The 22,894-nt window shown below is 44.0% G+C and overlaps 1 protein-coding gene across 2 annotated transcripts; it reads right to left on the reverse strand.

Annotated features, from left to right (window-relative positions):
* Nucleotides 1-3,098: 3,098 nt before the first annotated feature.
* Nucleotides 3,099-22,870, reverse strand: kifap3a (kinesin-associated protein 3a). Of its 2 annotated transcripts, XM_030772559.1 has the most exons (20): nt 22,839-22,870; nt 22,259-22,390; nt 21,903-22,048; nt 21,594-21,652; nt 20,679-20,820; nt 19,399-19,498; nt 18,779-18,903; nt 18,222-18,320; nt 17,768-17,946; nt 16,161-16,323; nt 12,475-12,575; nt 10,703-10,811; nt 10,486-10,598; nt 10,220-10,385; nt 9,815-9,940; nt 9,397-9,495; nt 9,081-9,166; nt 7,177-7,363; nt 6,852-6,945; nt 3,099-3,210 (listed from the first exon to the last, which is right to left on the reverse strand). In XM_030772559.1, exons 1-20 carry the CDS (start codon nt 22,868-22,870, stop codon nt 3,099-3,101), a joined length of 2,370 nt encoding a protein of 789 aa, XP_030628419.1. The 2 variants fall into 2 exon arrangements, with proteins under 2 accessions (XP_030628419.1, XP_030628420.1); XM_030772560.1 differs by lacking the exon at nt 22,259-22,390.
* Nucleotides 22,871-22,894: the final 24 nt, after the last annotated feature.

Consider the following 22,894-nt stretch of genomic DNA (forward strand, 5'->3'; position numbering starts at 1 on the left):
CGGGGGAGTCGACTTGACCCCAGAACCGTTTACCCAGGGACGAGGAGTAACGGGGAGAGATGAGGACAAGGGCTTTTTTTTTTTTTTTTTTTTCCAGGCCTCCTCGTTAAGACAACGCATTGAAACAGCGCTTCCACCATCACGGAGAGACTGTGGTTGTCCATCCTATGACATCCCAACCGTTACTAGCCGTCAGCTTTTAACAAATGACGATTATGTGTTGGGTGTGTGTGTGTCGTGAGAGACGCATGAAATGAGACATGGGTTCAAACAGGGTTTCCTTACTGGGAAGAATTGTTGAAGTGAAAGAGTTGGTTTAGTATGGAGCTGTTACATTTTCATTGTTTTCAATTCTATAATATATTATGTATGCATGTGTGTGTTTATATATACATATACATACATACAAACAAACAAAAATGTTAAAATGCTCTGTTCTGTTGAGGACTATGTGAATGTATTATTATTCCTGTTATTCCTTTACTAAATAATTGTAGATTATTGGATTGAAAAGATCGAATTCATTTTAAATAATAATAATAATGATAATAATAATAAAAAGAAATCCGTGAATGTGTTGTGTTTGAACGTAAACTTAACATGTAGACCAACCGCCTCACCTGTTTTCAGAACAGATGGAGATACTGTGTGGACAGGGTTCCATTTCTTTTTTTTTTTTTATGGGTGTAACAGGTTGACTTTCTCATGAATGAAATCAGTATAGTAATTATGAACATATGAATTAGGTAGTGAAACTCCTCGTGCCTTTTACTCACGGGCCAGAGTGTCCTCTGAATTCTTTTAACACAGCCGCGGTTAAATGACGTAGATGCCGTAGCTAACGTGAAGGGAAACGTTCCTTAAACCTGCAGAGCTCGCAAAGCTGGCTCCGTTCCTGACGAATGTGGACCCGTCACATATTTCCACGTTGCTCGAGTAAACGAGGTCGCACACAGAGACGCTTAAAGACGTAGTCAGCAAATTTTCCAGTTTGAACGGTCGAAGCGATCGTTTGCCGCCGTGGTCGTCAACGGCCAGCGTGCATCCGTTCCACACGCTGCTTCTTTGTTTGGTTCATAGATAAAATTAAATTAAAAATTAAACTTCAACTATTGTTAAAACCCAGAGCCCATCTTGCTGTCAGTTTTCAAGGCTTTCTAATGTACGGACAGTTATATTATGCTTTTGTGTGTAGTCGGAGATGGTTTTTAATAAAGTCTGAAGTTTCCACAATAATGACATAATGACATACACTTGACGTACAACTGAAATACATTATATGCAGTTCTTAAACAGTGAGGAGGATGAATCGAAGAGGAAGATCAGTCAAGAGAAATGAAGTGTATGGAATAAGTCAGTAAGTCGTCAGTTTTCCTCAAAATCAGAGCAAAGGTTATCAGATACTAAAGGTAGAGATACTCAATTCTCAAAGTGACAGTGATATGACATGAACTGATAGCCACACCCCTGCATGTATGTATGTGTGTTTGTGTGTGTGTGTGTGTGTGTGTGTACTAGGACATATCACACCTCGAGGCTTTGCATGCCGTATACACGCCGCTAATCTGCACTCGTTTGTTTCATTATAAAAAGGACAAATGCTGAACTTGCGTCCAACTCAGGGTATCCCTTGTGACACAGTCAGGTCCGTGAGAATGTAGGACTGAAACACACTCAGCCTCAGACAGAGTCTGTCGCTAGGCCGTGCTTAAGCGTGCACCGCCAAAAATGTACACGGGGTTTTTAAAGATCGATTTAATAAAAAAAAAGTTAATATGTGGGAAGGTTTTCACCAATGGAAGTCTCATTTAAATAACTCAAGTGAAACACTAGCATTTTTCTTAACGCTTTATGTTTTATATTGCACCACTGATGAAAAAAAAAAACAACTTTTATACAAAACAGCAGTTCAGACACTCATTAGGCACCATGAGACAAATCACATATGTTCAGTTTATGAAAGTTTTGACATTTTCATGAATTTTTCATGAGAGAAACAGAAATAATAAATTAAGTACATAAGGTATTGGGGTAAATTCAGTTTTACTGAAAAAAAACCAAAACAGAATGAACCAAAATAAGACAAAGAAAAACAAAAACCCCAATAACTGCAGTAAACGGTGCATTATATAAAGTTGTCTTTTGCCTCACTGTAACAAAGGCAAACTGCAAGGCCATATATTAGCCATGGGAATGGACAGTTCACTACGTAATAAAAAGCAAGACACTTCACAGAATGACTGCATTTCACATTCTGCACATAGTGTTAGCAGCACGTCTGAGTACACACTAAACATCATGTGCTGTCGTAGAGTTCACTACACTGTTAATACGTGTGTGTGTGTGTGTGTGTGTGCGCGCGCGCACGCGTGTATGTATTCTGGTACAGACAACTAGTGTTATGAAAAAACAAAAAAAACAACAACCTTGAGTACATTCAATATAGATTCACAAAAACTATGCCATGCAGTCAACTAAAGTGAATGTTGCTTGTCTTTAAATGTGATTTCATCAGTAATCCTTCGTTTGCTCGGAGTAAGCAGAACCTAAGAGTCTAACGCAAGCTGCACTGAATATACTCAACATTAAGGCTACAACTGAAATACCATGCAAAGAATGATTCCTACAACTGCAGTGTCGAAAAAGCTGTCGGAACGCCCCCTAGTTAAACCTACGCTGTGTCTTTCAGCTGTCTTGGTCCGTTCAAAAGCAGAGAGTCTCTAAAAACAATGCTCACCGTTGAGACTATTGTATTACATTTGTCAATAATGAGACAAGCTGATGCCGTCTAGCCATATTACACACTGAGAAATATAAACACTGAGAGCTGTTTTTCCGTGAGAAGCTATGAGTTGAACTGGCCAAATTACTACACACAGAACGTAGTCCAACTACAAAAAAACCCCCACCACATTCAGCCAGAGAGATTGACCTTTGCATTAGAGAGTTAAAGAAGAGCTGGAGCATTCCCAGAGAGAACTGGAGAGCAGTAACTTTGATTCTGTATTTTAAGTGAGAGTGTATCTCTATGGTGTAATTGGATCCTGCGGTGATGGGAGTCGTGGATGTCCTGAAGAGATGACTTCGTTGCTAAGTCTCTACCGCGATGCTGAGTAGGTGAAGTAGAGCTGTTCGTCGGGCCGGAAGCCGATCGCCGTGGCGGGCCGCACCAGAGCTCCGCTGGCCTGTCCGAACCCATCCGTCATTACGCTGAAAGAAGAGGAGAGACGAACAGCTGTCAATCAATCAAATGTCAGATTGGACTGTAGCAGCACAGCTGGAGGTTGGCTTTATGGGCATGATGGAACAGCAAGGCCCCTTTCTTCGCTACTAGTTCAGCAAGTTGAATAAAGATTCACGGAGTTCATCTCCGAGCCACCGGATGGCGCTATACTACAGTTCATGATTTGAACACAGCGCACTCCAGCTTCAGTCAGCCAAAGGGCCAAAGGCAAGATTTACTCCTTTTAGAAAAGACAGAAAAAAGGTACTATTTAGGGATTTTAAAAAAACAAAAAAACAAGCCTCCATTAATTTTATAGCTGCATAAAGTGTGTATGAGGTCTATGGGCTGTGAAACTAGACAAAATTCTTTATCCAGTGAGGAGTGGTGAGATTAGAGCTCTAACGAAAGCTGAGAGACACAGTTATGTTGATCACATGACCATACGACATGTCAGTGATCCCAGTATGAATGAGGATATTGCATGGAGTGAGGCTGAGCAAATGAGCCCACCTTCTCTCTCTCTCTCTCACTCTCTCCACTCCCCCTCTTTCTCAGGTCTGCTGTCATCTTAAAATATGAGCTGTTTGCTTTACCCCTATGAGCTCCCATAATGCTGTGTTGTTTTTAGCCACAAATCACTTCCAGCGATCAGTTACGTTCACTGGTCCCTTCTTTCCACACACACACACACACACACACACACACACACACACACACACACACACACACGCAGGCATGCACACACAAACACACACTGCTCTCTTTTCCTGACTGAAAATCCATCTTTTTCCTTCGTCGATCGCCTTTTCTCCCGCTGGTTGCCACGGCTGTCGGGGGAAATTTAAGATTAGGTTAAGGGGTTCCTGGGAATCTCTCTGATGGAACTACGGCCCAAACCCACGGAGCCATACGCCGATGTTCCAGCGTGTACCGGGAAGATGATGATGAATGTGTGAATAACCGGTCAAAACTGGAGTATCTGGTGATACAGATAGCAGCCCATAAAATACAATCCAGCCAGAGGTATTCTGAGTAAGTCAGAAAGACTGAGCTGGCAAGGATGTCTTTCCATTTATCACCCCATAGATCAGGCACAAAAATGTTACACAGGAATCGACGTCAACCCTACGCTGTAAAAAAAACCAGTGATCAGCAAATAAAACACAGATTAACAACCAAACCGTTTAGCTTATTAAAATCACACAAACAAACAACCTTCAAATCCCCTGCAGCTTGCGATTTTAGGTTTTGGTTGAGAGATGTAACATTCACAAGCGTGTAACTTATTATACCAAAAAAACCAAAAAGGTGAGTCATTTAGTCAAGCACGAGTAAACCTGGTTAACTGGACGAACTGATTCAGGAATCCATACGGCAGAGTGATTTAAACTCGTCCGTTTTTCACTGTGTGTGTAAAGGCGTGTGTGTATTCAAGGCGACTGCTGCATGAAGAGGCCTGAATGTTTTTTCGAGCATCTCATTACAGAGCGAAAATGCTAAACACGGATCTGCGTGTCCCACGAGGAGCCGTGTGGGAACGCGTGTCGGACCGGAGGAGGGGATACTGGTGAAACAAAAGCTCCCAGTGTTCCCAGTCTGACCCGGGAGAGTGAATGGTGAGGTGAGAGTTTCTTCAAAAAAAAAAGAAAAAAAAGAAAAAAAAAGAAAAAGTAGTGCGACTTCAAAACAGGACGATTTTCCCCCTCGTTCTTTCTCTTCCACCTCGCGAGGAGGGTTTGATCTCTCCAAACTTCTCCGGCCGCTCGGGTTACGCCAGCGGCTTTCGGGGCTTTAATCTCTCGTTTTTTTCAAATATTCCTGATTGCATTGCTGCGTCCCCCCCCCCCCTCCCCCCCGGACTGAATCTGGGCTTGACTGATACCGGATCATTAATAATTCATAACCTCCAATGAATAATTCATAACCCTTTACCCAATCAGAGACTGCCTGTGTGAACCTGGCTCAGTCACCCACAGTCTCTGAGACCCTCACCGAATCCCGTTTCACCCCAAATCCTGAAAATCCGAGCAAATCTGTCATTTTTGGGTCTAAACTTCTCATTTATCCATTAGGGCTGTTTGAGCCTTATTGCAAATGAACCAGAGCAGAACTGTGACATGAGAGAACAGGGACAGTCGGACAGTAACTGGTGTTTAAAGTACGTCCCCTTGACCAGTACTCTCCCATGGCCCTCGGGTTCGGCGCTAATACAGCGACTGTCCAATTCAACAGACGCATCAGGCCAAGATCTACTGGGAAGCTTCAAACCACTTTCATTACTCAGACTATCTGGAGCTTCCTCCTTCCCCTTTTCCATTATAATAATAATAATAATCATTATTATTACAGTATCAGGAGCAAGAGTTTCTGAAGACCCTCCAAGATTCCAGTAAAAACATACTAAAATAACATTATTATAGACCAAAGAGTGTGTTTTCGCTCTGGTGTGAGTGTGCTTTTAGGTCGTTAATGAAAGATTGCATTATTCTATTCGTATGATTCAAAGGGAGTGCGCTAAGGCAATTTAGCGAGACACACTCGGGTTGCGTGTGCCTGGGTGTGTGTGTGTGAATGCTGTGCGAGAGGCCAGAGGCTGGCTTTCATTATTGTGTTAACCTGGATCTCTGACACCACTCAGGCCAAATGAAAAACACCCTCTTCTGATTCCTAATTCCCTGGACATTTCTGCATTACTGACACAGAGCTGTGAAGAGAACTCCCTCCCTCCCTCTCTCTCTCTCTCTCTCACCTACACGGGTTTTCTCTTTCTCTTTTCCCTTATCTTCCCTACTCTCGTTCCTTCTGTCAACACACTCATACATCACCCTTTTCCTCTGTTTTTCTCTGCTCCGACCCCCTGTGTCTCTGTGTCACACCCAGCCCAAAGAAATCAAAGACACAGACTTCCACAAACCGTTCTAACCATTCAAGCAGCCACTTGTTACTTCAACCATGGACACGATTAGACTGAATGTCTCCATTTAAGAGTCTATTATATAAGGCATTTCAGATGTGAAAGAGAAAAAAAAAAAATCGAATTTTTTGTGCCGAAAAGTGTTCCGATAGTCAAACCATCATATATTTTGGCATGTTTTTTTGGGACGCCGTGGGGTGAGCTATGAAGGAGGGTGGATGGTGACCTGGAACCGCAGACGGTTGGGGTGGAGAGGGCCTTGTTTATTCTCAAAGCTAAGGCTATTGCTGTTGGAGGTGTGGCAAAGCCTGCTGGGATACCGTGAGACTTGTTTTTTTTTTTGTTTTTTTTTTTGACTCTGTGTTTTTGAGCCCTGCCCTGCTAGAATAACATTCCCGACTGACAGAGATGGCAGCTCTGTTTCTTTACAGTACGACCCGTGATCCTGGTGCATGTGTGTGTTTGCGTGCGTGTGTATTTGCTTAAACTTTGGATGGGCACGCGTCCAGATCGATGTCGTGCCGTCCATCTAAATGCATGTCAAAAAAATAGACGACGATCGCTAGAACGGAATCTGTCCTAAGACTAGAATTTATCATAGAATTTGTCCCTGAGACTAAAACTTCTGTTCTTCTACGTTCATTTTAACCATTAAAAGACAAAACTGATCCTGAATCAGTCAGCATCACACTCCTCCCTACTGTCACTCACCTGCTGGTGTAACTCTGCTGTCCCACCATGTCACCGTTCTGGAAGTCTGTGAAGAAGTCAGGGCTGATGGCCCCATCTGCTGGAATGATCCCATCTGCATGGATCATAAGGTTATAACCATGACAACCAGATTACACCACAACGTCTCCCGTATACCATTCACAATGTATCCTTTTATCATCACCAAGTCTCCGTCTGCGTATGCGTTCAGCTTCGAAGAGAAACCAAACTGGCCACTTTTCAAAGCGGAGGAACTAATTCATCACTTCATAAAGCGATCCTAATGGGAGAGCCATTCTTAATGATTTGTGAGTTGCGGTCTGACCTGCGCTGTAGAAGAGGTCAGGGTGTTCCAGAATGTCTCCGTTGTGGAGGAAGGGTTCTCCATCGTCTTCATACAGATAGGGTTCCGCCTCATCCATCTGCCGGTTCTCCACCATCTCAAGCCACTGGGAGTTATGCCAGCGGAATTTCTCACTCTGAATCTTCTTCCCCCACTCTAGATCGTACTCCTGTACACACCCACACACACACACACACAAACACGCACATTTACACACAAAGAGTCTACCTGTGTATCTCCAACTTCAACTCAATTTATTAGAGAATAATGTGCTAACTTGGAACCAATGATATCACAACTCAAAGTGGACACCATGCGTCTCAGAGAGAGAAGAAACTTTCCAAAACTCCAACTGTTTCCTCTTTCCTTGAAGAATGTAATAATAAAGAAACAGATCCAGCGCACTGGCTCCTGTGGTCCTAGGCAGATAATCCCCAAAAACTCTTATGTGTTTATAATCGGCGAAAGCTGTGATTCATCACAAATCTGCGACGTGTCGTACGCGGGCTACGCCCCACGCAGCCCCCGCTAATTCATCATCCCCACGTAGGGCTGAGACCCCTGGGCACGGCGAGCCACTCGAGGCCCAGGTCTTAAAACGGGCCCGTTGTCATTGCGGTGCCATTTTCTGTGAGAGGTCCAATACATCATATCCCGAACAGCTAAACGACTTCCCAGCTCCGCTTCTCCTCGGCCAATGAGGGAGGAGAAGAGGTCCAATCCACGGGCCAATTCATCTTACCTTGCTTAACTCGTGACAGTTCTAACAAGGCTCTGTGTTACTGGACATGAAGCGGAGATGTGAATAATGTCTAAATAAAGCTCAGAGAAGCTTAAGAGGCATACGCAGGGATCATATTTAAAATGAATTATGAATGACCGCTCCTGTGTTACTGCGAAAATATTTTAAAGAAACATTTAAGGTGTTCCCTCTCTTCCTGAAATTTCCTTATTGTCCTTGTGTGCCTGTGTGGAAAGGAAATAAGTTTCAGTGATGAAAGAAAGAAAGAGAGAGAGAGAGAGAGAAAGAAAGAAAGAAGGAAAGACATACAGAAAGAAAGGTCTTTAGAGATAGCGAGTGGTGTATTTAGAGCCACGTCTGTGTATGTGCATATGTGTGTGAGAGAGAGAGTGAGTGATGGTTCATTCAGTGGAGGTCTGTGTGCCTGCGTCTGAGTGTGTGTGCGTGTGTGTGTGTGTGTGAGAGAGGGAGAGAGAGAGAGAGAGAGAGAGAGAGAGAGAGAGAGAGAGAGAGGTTATAGGTATATCTGGCTGTGGTTTCTTTGTGCCTGTGTCTGAATGTGTGAGGGGGAGAGAGAGAGAGAGAAAGGGGGGGGGGGTTTAGGTGTATTTAGACATGGTCTCTGTGTGTGCGCGCACATGTGTATGCGTGTAGTATTTAGAGGTCTGTGTGTTTGTGTGTGTGTGTGTGTGTGTGTGTGTGTGGAGTATTTAGAGGTGGTCTGCACTGCAGTTCCTTTGCCTCTCTGACATTAAACAGACGCCCTCCACTCATCCTTTCATGTTGCTAACAGCTTAATTAGCCTGACTGATCATTTCTATAGAAGACTTCCTCTGGCCTTGAGAGCAGCCCTGTGATAACAGACCTTTGATTACATTACACTCCAGTCCGGCAGAAATCAGATACTGCAGACAAGGCCCATCTCAGCCTCTACAACACAATAAGCCCACGATCTGACTAACGATTTGCATACGCCGTGACTCAGCCGGACCCGGTTTGATTATACAGTGGTACGCTCTTTTATGCCCGTCAAACTGTCAATCTGCAGTCTTTATGTTATCCCTCAAAGGGTGTAATCCAATGCTCACAGTCAGCGTTTGATAGTGACGGAGAGAGTTTTGTGAATAACACAACGGGCACTCACAGCGATGATGTCAAGCGTGTTATCACACACTTTGCGGATTTCGGCGTTCTTGTCGTGCATCAGGTCTATGAGGTAAGCAGGAGCTTCTGTTTACACCGTTAGGTTAAGGAGAAAGAGACTGTTCACAGGAGTGTGTGTCCTCAGAGAGCGAGAGAGAAACCATCGGGGGCATGAGCGGAAGGAGAGAGAAGAGAGAATGAGCGGAAGGAGAGAGAAGAGAGAATGAGTGGAAGGAGAGAGAAGAGAGAATGAGTGGAAGGAGAGAGAAAAGAGAATGAGGGGGTGAAAAAGAGAGCAAAACGGTGAGAAAGGATACGCGTCTCTTTAATGATGACATCTCTGGTGGCCTGGTGAAAAACCATCTGGTAGAACACGTAGACGATCTGACACACAAACTCATCATCCTCTTGTTGCGCTGAGAGAAAGAGAGAAAAACAGAAAGAGAGAGAGAGAGAGAGAGAGAGAGAGAGAGAGGGAGGGAGGGAGGTTAATTTGCATAGAGATTTTGATGAAATATTCACAAGGCAGATCAAATTCTCCAGTCTCTGCAACAACTGATCACTGGTACCAGGACCTCTCAACGCTATTTTCAACTCCTACACACTTTTCAGCTCCCATCTGGATTTCCTATATTGGCCATGACAATGTGCCGTCAATACGATTCCCTTGAATAAAAACAGATTGGAACGAAGGTCTCCAAAACGAAATGCATCTCCAGGCCTGCATTCTCTTACCATTCAGTAGTTCTATGAGTGCAGGAATGATGCCTGACTTGGCCAGCATAGCGGCACAGGAGTCATCCATAGAGACGGTGCCAATCAAAATCACCACCTCCAGGATGAGGTCTTCTTCTGCACAGCCTGAGACAAAAGGAGAAACAGACTTAGACCTTCATGATCAAAACAAGAGGGCTCTTTCAGTAGGTGCATCTAAATCATTATTTGAAACCAGCAAAGAGAGCAACCATATAGAGGTAGATGCATGGACTTAGAGGAGAGGAGAAATACAGAGATGGATGGATATGGTGACGTCTGTCTAGAACAGAGAGACAAATAAGTATGACGGATGGACAAATGGCTCATTGAGAACAGATCAGGAGAAGATATCATGGAAAAGGTTCTCTGAGAATCAGTCCTGACCAGGTTTGAGATGGTCTTTGAGGTAGGGCACCAGGTTGTACTCTCTGAGAACCATCTCCCAGTCCAGATCCTGAATGGTCAGATTGGCCAGGGTGCCCAGGCACTCGATTACAAACTCCTCTTTCTCGTCCTGTCCTATCTGAGCTGCCAGGTCTCCCACGTAGTTCTGTGGAGAAGACACGTCGTATGCTGGTAACCACAGAAACAACACATCCGACCAAGCCTCTGTATGCCGCTGAGGTCAGGGTCAGGTCAATTATACTCACAAGGAATAATTTTTTGGATGGTCCATCATGCTGAGAGATGTTCCTGATCATCTTCATCATCAGAGGATCCTTCAGCTTCAGTGCTCTCTTCATCAGCATTTTTAGCCCGTTACCTACGGCAACAATAAGAATCATCAAGGTATCTGTTTGCAGTATCTGAAACATCAAGGTGTGTGTTTGTAGACTGTGTGCTTGCGCCTACGGGTGTGTGTCGTACCTTCACACATCATTTGGGCGTTCCTCTTGTTGGCCGCAAGATTGATGCAGAAGGAGATGAGCTCAGGGTCTATTCTCTCCTCACCACAGTCGAACAGCATCTTCATCACCTACCAATCAACCAATCAATAAATCAACCAGTCAGCCAATCAACCAATCAGCCAATCCATCAGCCCATCAATCAGCCAACAAGCCTATCAATAAGTTGGTCCAAATCAGACAAAATCTACCACTTTATAGAACGAGTCTCGGAAATGTATTCATTAAAAAACAACCAAGCAACCTATTCAGCTTTCACTCCTCAAGCACATCACTAACCTTTTAGAATTTCACAGTCTATTGGTCCAACGGCCAATGTTTTATATCGATGCTGCAACGCCATGAGAGAGAGGCCGCCTACACAAACCAAACTGTTCCACCTCGCCGCGCCCAAACCAAAATCAACACTTCAGTCAGCAGACAGTCTGGGCTCTGGCGTACCCTGTCTAATCAGATGTGCCCTACGTTTCCTCTGCCAAACCCCCTGAAAAGTCACTGACAGACCAAGAGTCTGTTCTTTCCAAACTTCTGCATGCAATTTGTCCTCTTCCACAGGCCCCTGATCATCTAAACGGCCCCCGGTTTCATAAACGTATCCCGAATGTCACAGCAAATCAGTCAAGCGAGTATCAAAAAAAACCACCGAACAGAATTCAAGATCCCTGCTACCTGGAGCGAAGACACAGAGGGCGCGGGGGAAGGGGGGTCCAGAGCGCTGTTGCCATGGCGACCGGGGTGTCAGCATCCCCGACGTTAACGTTAAACAGGCGATTCACGCGGGGTGGCTCTAGTCCTGTGTAATCACACAGCTCCCACGTAGAGTATCACATAGCAGCAGAGCCTGCAGGCCCATGGCCTGTGTCTAGACTCTCTGGCACCTGCCTGCTCTTATTTACCAACCAGCCACACACAGGCGGACCGATCATACACACACACACACACACACCTGCACACAAACACAAGCGTGTACATGCGTATGCTCACATCCTGTCCCCTTAACTCCTCCACCCTCCCACCCCTCCAAACATAAACAGGCATACACATGTCCCCACATACATGTGCTCACAATGCGCACGCATATAACCTGAAACTCCACCATGTGTATTCAACCTACGGCCACCAAATATAATCTATGAAACCCCTTGTGCCTTAATCAATCTCTCTGTTTTAATTCTGAACTGTTGGTCCTGCTCTCCTTTCCTCTCTCTCACTCCACGCTCATCACTCCATCTTCTCTCTGCTTTGGTACTCTCCACTTTGCTTGTTTGTCAGACATTTCCCGTCATATTGAGGTGGACCATCTCTACCGGCCGTTTCGTATCTGAGTCTGCCTTGACACCAGAACAACAGGCTCTCACTGCTCTCTCACGACATAAAAAAAAGTTCCAGGCTTTCGCTTCAGTGGTATTCCATTACACTTGCATCTTCACATTCAGATTCCAAAACAAATGAAAAATCGGTTAGCCGACACATAGTGAATCCACTTGTGTGAAAAGAGGCATTTTTGAGAGAAGGAGAGAGAGAGAGAGAGAATGAGAAGGAGAGAGAGAGGGAGAGAGAGAGAGAGAGAGAGAGACAGGGACAGAGAGAGAGAGGGCTGGTGTAGTTGTGGAGTGTAGCTGAGTTAAAGAGTGGTACTGTGAGAACAGCTGGGGTATTGTGTTGTGTCTGTCTGTCACATAGAATTGGGCGTATTATTACTTTAAGCCACGTTACCTCGTCCTGTTCTCTCACCTGAGGAATGCAGTCTGTGTAGGCAAACATGGACTTAAACCGGTCATCCATACTGATGTGATACAGAATGCACATGGCAACCTGTCTCTGGGCTTCATCTCCTGAAAAACACACACACACACACACACACACACACACACACGCAGGCATACAGACACACACATTTATTTATTCTCACTAACACAAATGTCTCAGAGCACTATCATAAAGCATATCAGTTAGACAAATTTAGTTCAGTCTGAAACAAGTTTTAACACAACTCACAGTGAGTAACGCCTGACAGATACAAAGTGTTTCAAAATAACAGGATTAAATGAGTGACTGCTTTCAAACCGGACATGTGCTTAATCTGAATGCTTGTTCCTGGATTCAGTCATTCTGTGGACCTCTGAGGTTTGACTTAGTTAATGGCTCTGACCTGTACACGCAGAAAAACCCCACTGATCCTGCATGTATGCGCACACATACACACTCAGACACACACATACACTCAGACACACGCACACACAACAGAGAAACTAAGCAGGACTAGAACCTGGGTCTCTGACTAAGAGAGAGAGAGAGAGAGAGAGAGAAAGAGAGAGCAAAAGGAAAGACAGACCGGTCCAAGCCAGCCTGAGACCCTTCAGGCAAGGTTATCTCAGCCTATTGAAGCCAGATGTGCTCCCCGAGACCCCAGAAAGAGAAGGGGCTTCTCCGTTTAATTGGGGGAAAAAGGAGGAAGCATAAATTTTACTGCCATTAATAACTTCAAGCTATGCTGCTCTACATTGCCAGTAACGGCGATTGGCCTTCACATGTGTTTCTCATTAGCCAAAAACACACACATAAGCATACAAGTTTACATACACTTGCACAGAGCACACACTGGCGTGTGCACACACATGCACACACAGACACGCACACACAGACACGCACACACACACACACTCACACACACGCTGTGCTCCACTGACTGACTCGGCAGGTAGGGAGAGGAGAATGGAAGATCTCTTTATGGGAACCCAGGAGAGGGTTCTAATAAAATGTTCAAAACACAACTGGAGCCCGAGAGAGAGAGAGAGAGAGAGAGAGAGAGAGAGAGAGACAGAGAGACAGAGAGAGAGAGAGGGGCGGGGGAGAAAAGGGAACTGTTAAGAATTCATTATCCTCAGTGAGTGGAAGAGCAAGGAGAGCCTAACTTCAATTACGTCCCGGCAAGATTTAAACCGTTAACCCCCACCCCGGCACCCCCCCCCCCTCGTAAAAACTCCAGCCGGCCTGCCCCTCAGGACGCGAAGCTGCTCCTACCTCTGATGGACACAAACAACAAGCTCCGCTTTAGTCATTCCGAGCCGAGAAGCGAGGAAAACATCGGTGGGAAAAAAACAGAGTCGCTGTCCAAAACACCCACAGCTGAACTGACCAAAGCCCCAACGAAGGTCTAGACTGGTCTGTATTAGGTCAGCGGTGGCTTAGTGGTGAGGGGGAAGGAACCCAGTAACCAGAGAGTTATGGGTTTGAATCCTGAACGCGATGGCTTGTTGTCAACCTGCTCTTAATTAAGGTATTTAACCCTGACGTTGCTCTGGATGTGTGCATGCTCTGAGGCAAAAAAAAAACCAAATCCACTCGCATGTGTAAAATTTTGGCTTTTGCCTACAGTGTTTCAGCTGCTCTCTGGGTGAATCAATGTGTAAACCACATTTTTAGGAATATCAAGATGTGGGTGTCAGACACACGCAAACAATGAATTAAACACACACACACTGTCTCGATTCTGTATTCACACACTCCATCCTGTGGAAGAAGAGGGTTCTGGGTGACTCCTGGCCTCTGCTCTGGGAGATAATAAAATCTTGCATCCCTTTAATCTTACGGCTTTGAGGTCATGACCCCTGGAGGGCCTGCTGGGATTTTGAGGCATGGCACTCATGTGAACACAGTGTCAGACAGGCTCACAGGAGATGAGAGAAGAAAGCAGAGTGTCACTCACAGACAAAGAGAATAAGATAAATGAACTGTCAGTTCACTTTAGTTTCCATAACAGAAGCTCACACAGAGAACACACCTATAAACATAACACACTCGCAGAGAACACACAAACACACCTATAAATGTAACACACTTACAGAGAACACACAAACGCACCTATAAACATAACACACTCACAGAGAACACACAAATATACCTATAAACATAACACACTCACAGAGAACACACAAACACACCCATAAACATAACACACTCACAGAGAACACACAAATATACCTATAAACATAACACACTCACAGAGAACTCACAAACATACCTATAAAACACAAACATACCTATAAATGTAACACACTCACAGAGAACACACAAACACACCTATAAACATAACACACTCACAGAGAACACACAAACACACCTATAAACATAACACACTCACAGAGAACACACAAACATACCTACAAATGTAACACACTCACAGAGAACACACAAACATACCTATAAATGTAACACACTCACAGAGAACACACAAACATACCTATAAACATAAAACACTCACAGAGAACACACAAACACACCTATAAAACACAAACATACCTATAAACATAACACACTCACAGAGAACACACAAACATACCTATAAACATAACACACTCACAGGGAACACACAAACAGAGTCCTGACATACGCTGCACACACAACATTCAACACAAAACACCACATATTACACACCTGCAACTTTCAGCATCAAAAATACTCATACACACACACACACACACACGATTCCAAATATACATATACACAAACACTACTTTTGATCAATCACAGCCTGATCCACAGAAACACATGCATAAATGTTCCCACACACATACAAAAAACACAAAGTCTTAGTCCAACTGCCATCAGATAATGGTCCATGCATTTGGTCATTATTCTGAAATGCTACAGGTTGCATGTGCATGAAAAAAGACCACGACTTTGCGTACGCACGCTCGTGTGTGTTTCATTCACACAAAACCTCCAGGGGCTGCCTAAGCAAGACTTCCATTATGCTGTAAGATCAACATTTATTTTAGGAGTGAGACTGTTATTCCAAAAAATATATTACATTAATTACTCCAGCTATATGACACCCCCAGTGCAGCTTCACCAGGCCACACCCCTCTGCCTGGACCCAGGACCAATCACACGCTCTGTTGGATTTCAGGAAGCGCTTCAGGAAACAGTGAACAGAGCTCGGCTGTATTCAAAGCCGAATGAAAGTGAATGCCAACAGCTTAAGGAGAGTTAAGACATTCAAACATAATATATGTCTGCCTAATGTTAAGCATACCTTCTCAGAACAATTTAAAGGACTTCCAGAAAAGTCTTAATTACTACCCTCCCTGTAACTATGTCAAGTGTGTGTGGTGTTCACAGGCCTGGTATTGTGTTAATCCAGCATATCCTCTGGCAAATTAAAAATGAATTCACTGAAGAGATATAAACGCTACCTAATCAGAGAGAATATTCCTGAGACACAAAACATGCTGAGAAACACGATACATTTACACCTAGCGAGCTTAGGGCTGGACATTGTCTTGTACATTGGCACAAGCATATCAGATTTTCTGAACACACAGATATACAGATACAAGTATACAAACACACACACACACACACACACACACAGACACACACAGACACAGGCACAGACCCAGGGTTCCATGCCATACCTAGCAGGGCAGTGAGCTTGGGCAGAAGGCCCATCTGCACCATCTTGCTGCGGAGGCCAGTGTCAAAGGAGAGGTTGAGGAGGAGACGCAGCGTGACATTGAGCAGATCCTCGTGATCAGACGGTATGAGTTTGGCCAGCTTCTCCACTGCGTCTGTCTCGGCCTGACACAGAGAAACACGACAAGACCAGACCGTCAGTCGCAAACCTGTACCAGCCCTGGAAACCATATACCAAACCATAACTCTTACCTATGAAAGAAAGAGAGATTCAACCCTATACCAGCCCTGGAAATCATATACCAAACCATAACTCTTACCTATGAGAGAAAGAGAGATTCAACCCTATACCAGCCCTGGAAATCATATCCCAAACCATAACTCTTACCTATGAGAGAAAGAGAGATTCAAACCTGACAGAGACAGAGATAGGCATAAGACTTAGATAGATAGATAGATAGATAGATAGATAGATAGATAGATAGATAGATAGATAGATAGATAGATAGATAGATAGATAGATAGATAGATAGACAAAACTGATTAAAACAGAGACAGGCTTGGGACATACATAGAGAGAGGGGGAGAGAGAGAGAGAGAGAGAGAGAGAGAGAGAAAGAGAGAGAGAGAGATTCAACTGAAAGAGATAGTGCAAGGTCATAAATGGAGAGATGGAGAGCGGAAGGGAGAGCTAGAGAGAGAGAGAGCTAGAGAGAGAGAGAGCTAGAGAGAGAGAGAGATCAGCAGAGCGGAAGAGACAGAGATAGGGAGTGACCTACACACATGTATTTGTAATCTAAGTGTGTTATTAATAAGAGCATGAACCTATTTGTTAATACGTGAGTGTGACCGGACTGCTGTGGTCAAAAAAAGCCCTGGAGGATTCAGCCAGCAGGAAACCCAATCCCCATTAAAACACCCTCTTCTCTGCCAACACGTCGCTCCCCAGTCAAACCATCACTGTTAATAACCGGCCACAACTACAACCAGTCATTACAGCTCAGTATCAAAGCCAAACATAAGACCAAATTCAGACTCTAACCATCATGTTATATGAGTAGTTTCATCCATGGATCTATGTCTGTAAACTTGGAACACGGAACAAACTCTGCTCCGATCGAATCTGAAACCTTTTCTCACCTGAGGGGAAATTTATTTAGTCTGGTGTTTGACATATATGTGAACAGTTTTATGACATAGAAAGATGACTCTATCTGATGTGAAATAACAGTGAGAGGACAGAGGGAGATGAATTTGTTTGGGTTCAGATGGTGGCTGGAGTTTTGAGAAACGTGACATTTTGACCGGACCGTGACTACACAGCGTGGGATGGAAAGAGAGAATATGTCACAGGACGAGCCATACGTGACATAAGTCACAGAAAGGCAGGTGCCAGAGGGCAAAGCTGGTTATGCAGAATGATTCAATTCATAATAAAAAAATAACAGACAGTACACAACAGGAAGATAAAAGCATTTTTTTAAGAAAACAATAACAACAAAATATTCACCATAGGCAGAGTGGTTAGTTCTACATCTGAGAAAAGAGTACAACACATGTTTCACAGCGAGTATGTGTGTGTGTGTGTGTGTGTGTGTGTGTGCCTCACCATGTCGTTTTTATTCTCCATGAAGATGCTGAGTTTTTTTAGGAAGGTCACGACCAGCACCAGCAGTTCCTCGTTGTCTCTGTCTAGCGTTTTGACCAGAAGGTGAACGATGTTCTTATTCCTCATTTTCAGCTCCGTTCTCATGTCCTCAGACAGGTTCAACAGCAGGAAGAGAGCAACTGTAGGCAGACACACATACACAAAACACTATCAACACCCATATCGCTCAACAGCATCATCATCTACAGCAATGCAAGCTTAGGTACTATGGCTGACCTAAATCATAGTCTATGTGTCTGAAATATGTACAAAAGGCCACTCTAGACCAAATGTGACCAAATGTCGCTGTGTATATTTGATCCACTGACAGTGAAGGCCAGAGTTCCTGAGTAAACTTTTAGGATGGTGTGAAGCCACTGAGGGCGGGGTCTCGTGTGATTGACACATTGTTTACCTCTCAGCAGCTGCTCTTGTTTGGTCAGCAGACCTTGATACTTCTTCAGAGATTTCTCATATTCCTTCCTCACAGTCTGGTTTTCTGGATCTTCATCAGGTAGAATAGGTCAAGGAATAACCTGCATTAGAGGAGTTGTCTGGAAACCCATTCAAACACCTAACTATCACTGCAATGCTAACCAGTGTTCTAGCCAGCTAAACTAAAGCTGTTCAACAATCTGTCCCATGGCTAATGGTGTATTTTATCTGTGTGAGGGTGATTTTTATACTGGCAGTCTCCACTGCCTCCCAGGTTTCCAGACATGGAATTGTATGGTCGGACTTCTCAGAGTAGGTATTCTGATCTAGGATCAGTTTTATCTTTTATAATCTTTATAAATACAGCTGTATGGATCAAGGAGGACTGATCCCAGATCAGTACTCATATTTACCCTTGAGGATGCCAAAGCAAGAAGAGCAGGATTTCATGCGCAGGCATACAGAGATTTGATCTGACCTGACATGACCCTTAGCCTTGACTTGACCTTGTATCTCTGGATGCTGCAGAAAGGATATCAGCCTTTTTTTTCTTCTGCAGTTCTTCCTGCCACAGATCGTATCTCTTCAGCTCGTGTTCGATGATGCTCATACACAGAGCTCCAATCTTATAGTGAGTGATCAGGCCATGAAACTGAGAGAAGCTGGGAGAAGAGAAGAGAAGAGAAGAGAAGAGAAGAGAACAGAAGAGAAGAGAAGAGAAGAGAAGAGAAGAGAAGAGAAGAGAAGAGAAGAGAGCCAGGTTAAACCGATCAAGAGAGCACAGCGTCCACGCTCGAACCCGTGCCAAAACAAAGACTTGGCCGATGTCAAACGCGGTCTTACAGCAGGAACGTGACGGATGTAAAAACAAATCATTTGAGAAGTCAAACATTCAAAATGGGCGGAAATGAGCCAGGACAAGAGTGACAGGCGGTTTTCAGATATACACGCGTTGTCTCATTTGTTCAATCAGACTCGACGGCAGTTGACGTTCTGTGTTACGACAGGGTCATTTGGCTATATAAGGAACAAAGGAAATAGGGTTTCACGGAAATTAATTATAAAAAAAGGGGGTTTTCTGTTTCACTTTTTAGACGAGTCAGCTCCATCTGACAAGAGAAAGAAGAGTAGTGCTGGCTAAGCATAGTGTAGCGTACCTGGAGAAACAGAAGAAGACATAGATGATGGTCGTGGCCAAGTCCACGCTCTGTTTCCAGTCCTCTCTCAGGACTCTGGCCAGGGCTCCCAGGGCAGTCTCTGCATGCAGACACAGGACAAAGAGTCATTACCTCTGTCGTAAAACCTCCACTGAGACATCACGAACAGCTTTAGGACACATGAGTCTGTTTAACTGATCCCCGGTGAGGTGAGCGACACGACCTCTGTCCAAACACACGGCAGGACAGGCCAATGGGAAGATGGCCGGCGGAGAAGAGAAGAGAAGAGAAAGGTACCGGGAGAAAAAGGAAGATGAAACGGGGGCTCTGCACGGAATGGAAGATGAGAGTAAAAAAGGAGGGAGTGGAGAGATTACTTTTGTCTTTAGAAAGGTACAAACCTCAACAGCTAGAGAGGGACGGAACAGGGGATTGTTTGTTTCTTTGGCTGCGGAGAGAAACTTAACATGAGTGAAGTGCCGCAAGTTGATTTGAACTTAGCGAGAGAGGGTGGGAGGAGGGTGACGGGTGTCGGAGAGGGATGGAAAGGGTCAAGGGTCAGACAAAGCGGAAGTGATAGGGGAAAGGAGCATGTGGCCTAAGTAGAGGAGGTTGGGGTTTGAGTTGCGGAGAAAACGGTTTGTGGGGCAAGGAGAACAGAAGGGGTTTAGGAGAACAGGGACTAAGGGAGAGAGGTTAGAGGAGGCAGAGTGTCAGAGAACCAACCAAAGGGAAGAGAGGTTAACACGCTCCCCCAGGTGCTGGATCGTTTCCGTAAGGAACCCGGTTCACGAGGTTCACGAGCTTGTTTTGCTGTCATCTCCAATAGGGAGTCAGCTAACACAGGAAACCTCCAGACAGGTTCGGGAAGAACGTAATGCATTTTGACAGGCACTGCGTACAATGCCTTTGTTCAACTGTGAGAGAAATCTGCTGTCGTCATGGTAACCGGCCTGGTCAGGGCAAAGGAATGTTCCATGGTGGATGGGATAAGATCAGTGTGCAAGCAGACAGCTAGAAAGGGAATTGACTGTGGTCTCTAAGATAAGAAATAAACGACAATCTACCTGACTGAGGTCTTGGGAGTTTGGTTTGAACAGTCTGTAATGGTCACGCACTAACACCTTCGGGCTTTGTTAACGTTTTCGGGTAAGTGTACGCCGGGTCTGGTGATAAGCTAAAACGATCGCCCTGCATGCTCTACCAATGCCAAATGACAGATCAAGCTTGACCAGTGCCTAAACTGATCCAGGAGTGCGCTTTGGGACAGGTCCACACACCGTTCTGGATCAGCTCCTCCAGGTTGTCAGGGTTCCGGGCCAGATGCAATATAAGCGTGGCTCCTCTGATCTTCTCTGGAATGTCCTCATAAAGCAGCTCCACATAGTCATCTACACTGTTAATGTTTGCCTCCTCATCCAACTGACAACATAAAACAAAACACAGAGAATGTCCTCATAAAATAGTCCCACATAGTCGTCTACACTGTTAATGTCTGCCTCCTCATCCAACTGTCAAAATAAAACACAGAGAATGTCCTCATAAAGCAGCTCCACATAGTCATCTACACTGTTAATGTTTGCCTCCTCATCCAACTGACAACATAAAACAAAACACAGAGAATGTCCTCATATAATAGTCCCACATAGTCATCTACACTGTTAATGTCTGCCTCCTCATCCAACTGTCAAAATAAAAAACAGAGAATGTCCTCATAAAGCAGCTCCACACAGTCATCTACACTGTTAATATCTGCCTCCTCATCCAACTCACAGAAAAACAAAACACAAAAAACCCCATAAAGAAGTCTGTTAGGAGAACATCAATTTTACAAACACTCCAGGATATTTATAAACATGCCTGTTCAAATATGTACACAAACCAACTCACTAGACACAAATACACACACACACACACACACACAAAAGATATAACCGGTCACCTTTGCAAGTAGGGCTACATGCATTTCTACATTAACATTAAGGAATCTCACTTATTTTTTGCTGAAATAAATTTGCAATGGCTACGCATTTAAAGAAAGTCGAACAAACAGCCCGAACGTCAAATAAACGTAATCAAACAAAACAGAAATTTTTATTCTCAGAAAGCACCCCCCCCCCCCCCCTCCCAATACAAACATTTAAACGCTTAAAATCATTCTCACTAAAACATATTCAAAACACGCTCCACAGTACCTCCATCCCCTCGAAAGGGCTGAGATCTTTTGGCTTGACCGGTCGTTTCTCTTTCTTCTCTATAGGGAGTCAAACACAAGCAAAGATCAACAAAGTATACTTTCAGCACAGAACGTGCTTTTCCACTCACCTTTACAGGATGTTTCTATCAATGTATGTACCACATATGGGTCATATAGCGCATGAAATTCCATTTGCATGTTGAATATTCTACATTTAAACACCAAAAAAAAAAAAAAAAGTCTGTGACGACACCAACTTGGTTCTCAGTGTTAAGCATCTGATAAAGGAACTGTCTTGCCGACTAACCACCGGGAGATTTGCGGTTCTGCAGGTAGAACAAAGCTTGTTCCACCTCAGGCAGTTTGGATGGATGGATAAGCTTGCATTCTTCCACTACTTTCCGTGCTAATGAGGCAATATCCGTGTTGGAATTAAGGCTTTTGAGACGGATGCTGAAAAGAGAGAGAGACGGAGAAAATAACATATGGTTTTATCTATAATATCTATCTTCAATTAAACTAAATCTGTAAATTCATTGATGTGACAGAAATACCAGCTTAGAAGTCTCGGATATGGGGAAAAATAAAACATCATTTGAAATAAAGAACTAGTCTTAGGAAGCATGGTTAAGAGAAACATCGTGTCAATTTTTGCAGTCTCACATTTTCTGACACTCTTTGCGTTCTCCCAGCATAGGGTCTCCCAGACCTCCCAATATGGTTGCCTCCACCTCATACTGTACGACTAGTGCTTTTTCTGTTGGATGGACGTCTAAACTTCCACCTTTCACTTTCCTGGGAAGCAAATACATCATCATTCTCTAGGGCACATTACTCAAAGCAACATTGTTATGTTATTCATGAGAAAAAAACAAAACCAACGACAGAGACATTAAAAATCGGGACAGTGATCTGAATGACGAAGCAGATTTTGAAAGAGAATAGATACAGTTAACGGTAGTACACTGTGGTCGATATAGCAAACGGTAGGTTTACACATCTAGGTACTTCAGATGATTTCAGTTATACTATATGCAATCATTTAAAAACCTTTATCGACACAAACACGTCCAAATTGCTCTGTTATGACAACATTTTGTTACTGCTTCACGTACGATGACATTTTGGTTTATTAATTTATTAAATGTGTATGCAGATTTTGTAAAATCCGTTAGCTTGTATTGACATTAACAAAGTAGCTTAGCTGCCCCGGTAATATTGAAGATAAAAGGCTGACAAGTACCTTTTTAAATATCGAACATCGTCCGCTTGCATTTTCCCCTCTTATGACAAGACAAA

Source organism: Chanos chanos, chromosome 4, assembly GCF_902362185.1.
Source record: "Chanos chanos chromosome 4, fChaCha1.1, whole genome shotgun sequence".
Classification (NCBI taxonomy): Eukaryota; Metazoa; Chordata; class Actinopteri; order Gonorynchiformes; family Chanidae; genus Chanos; species Chanos chanos.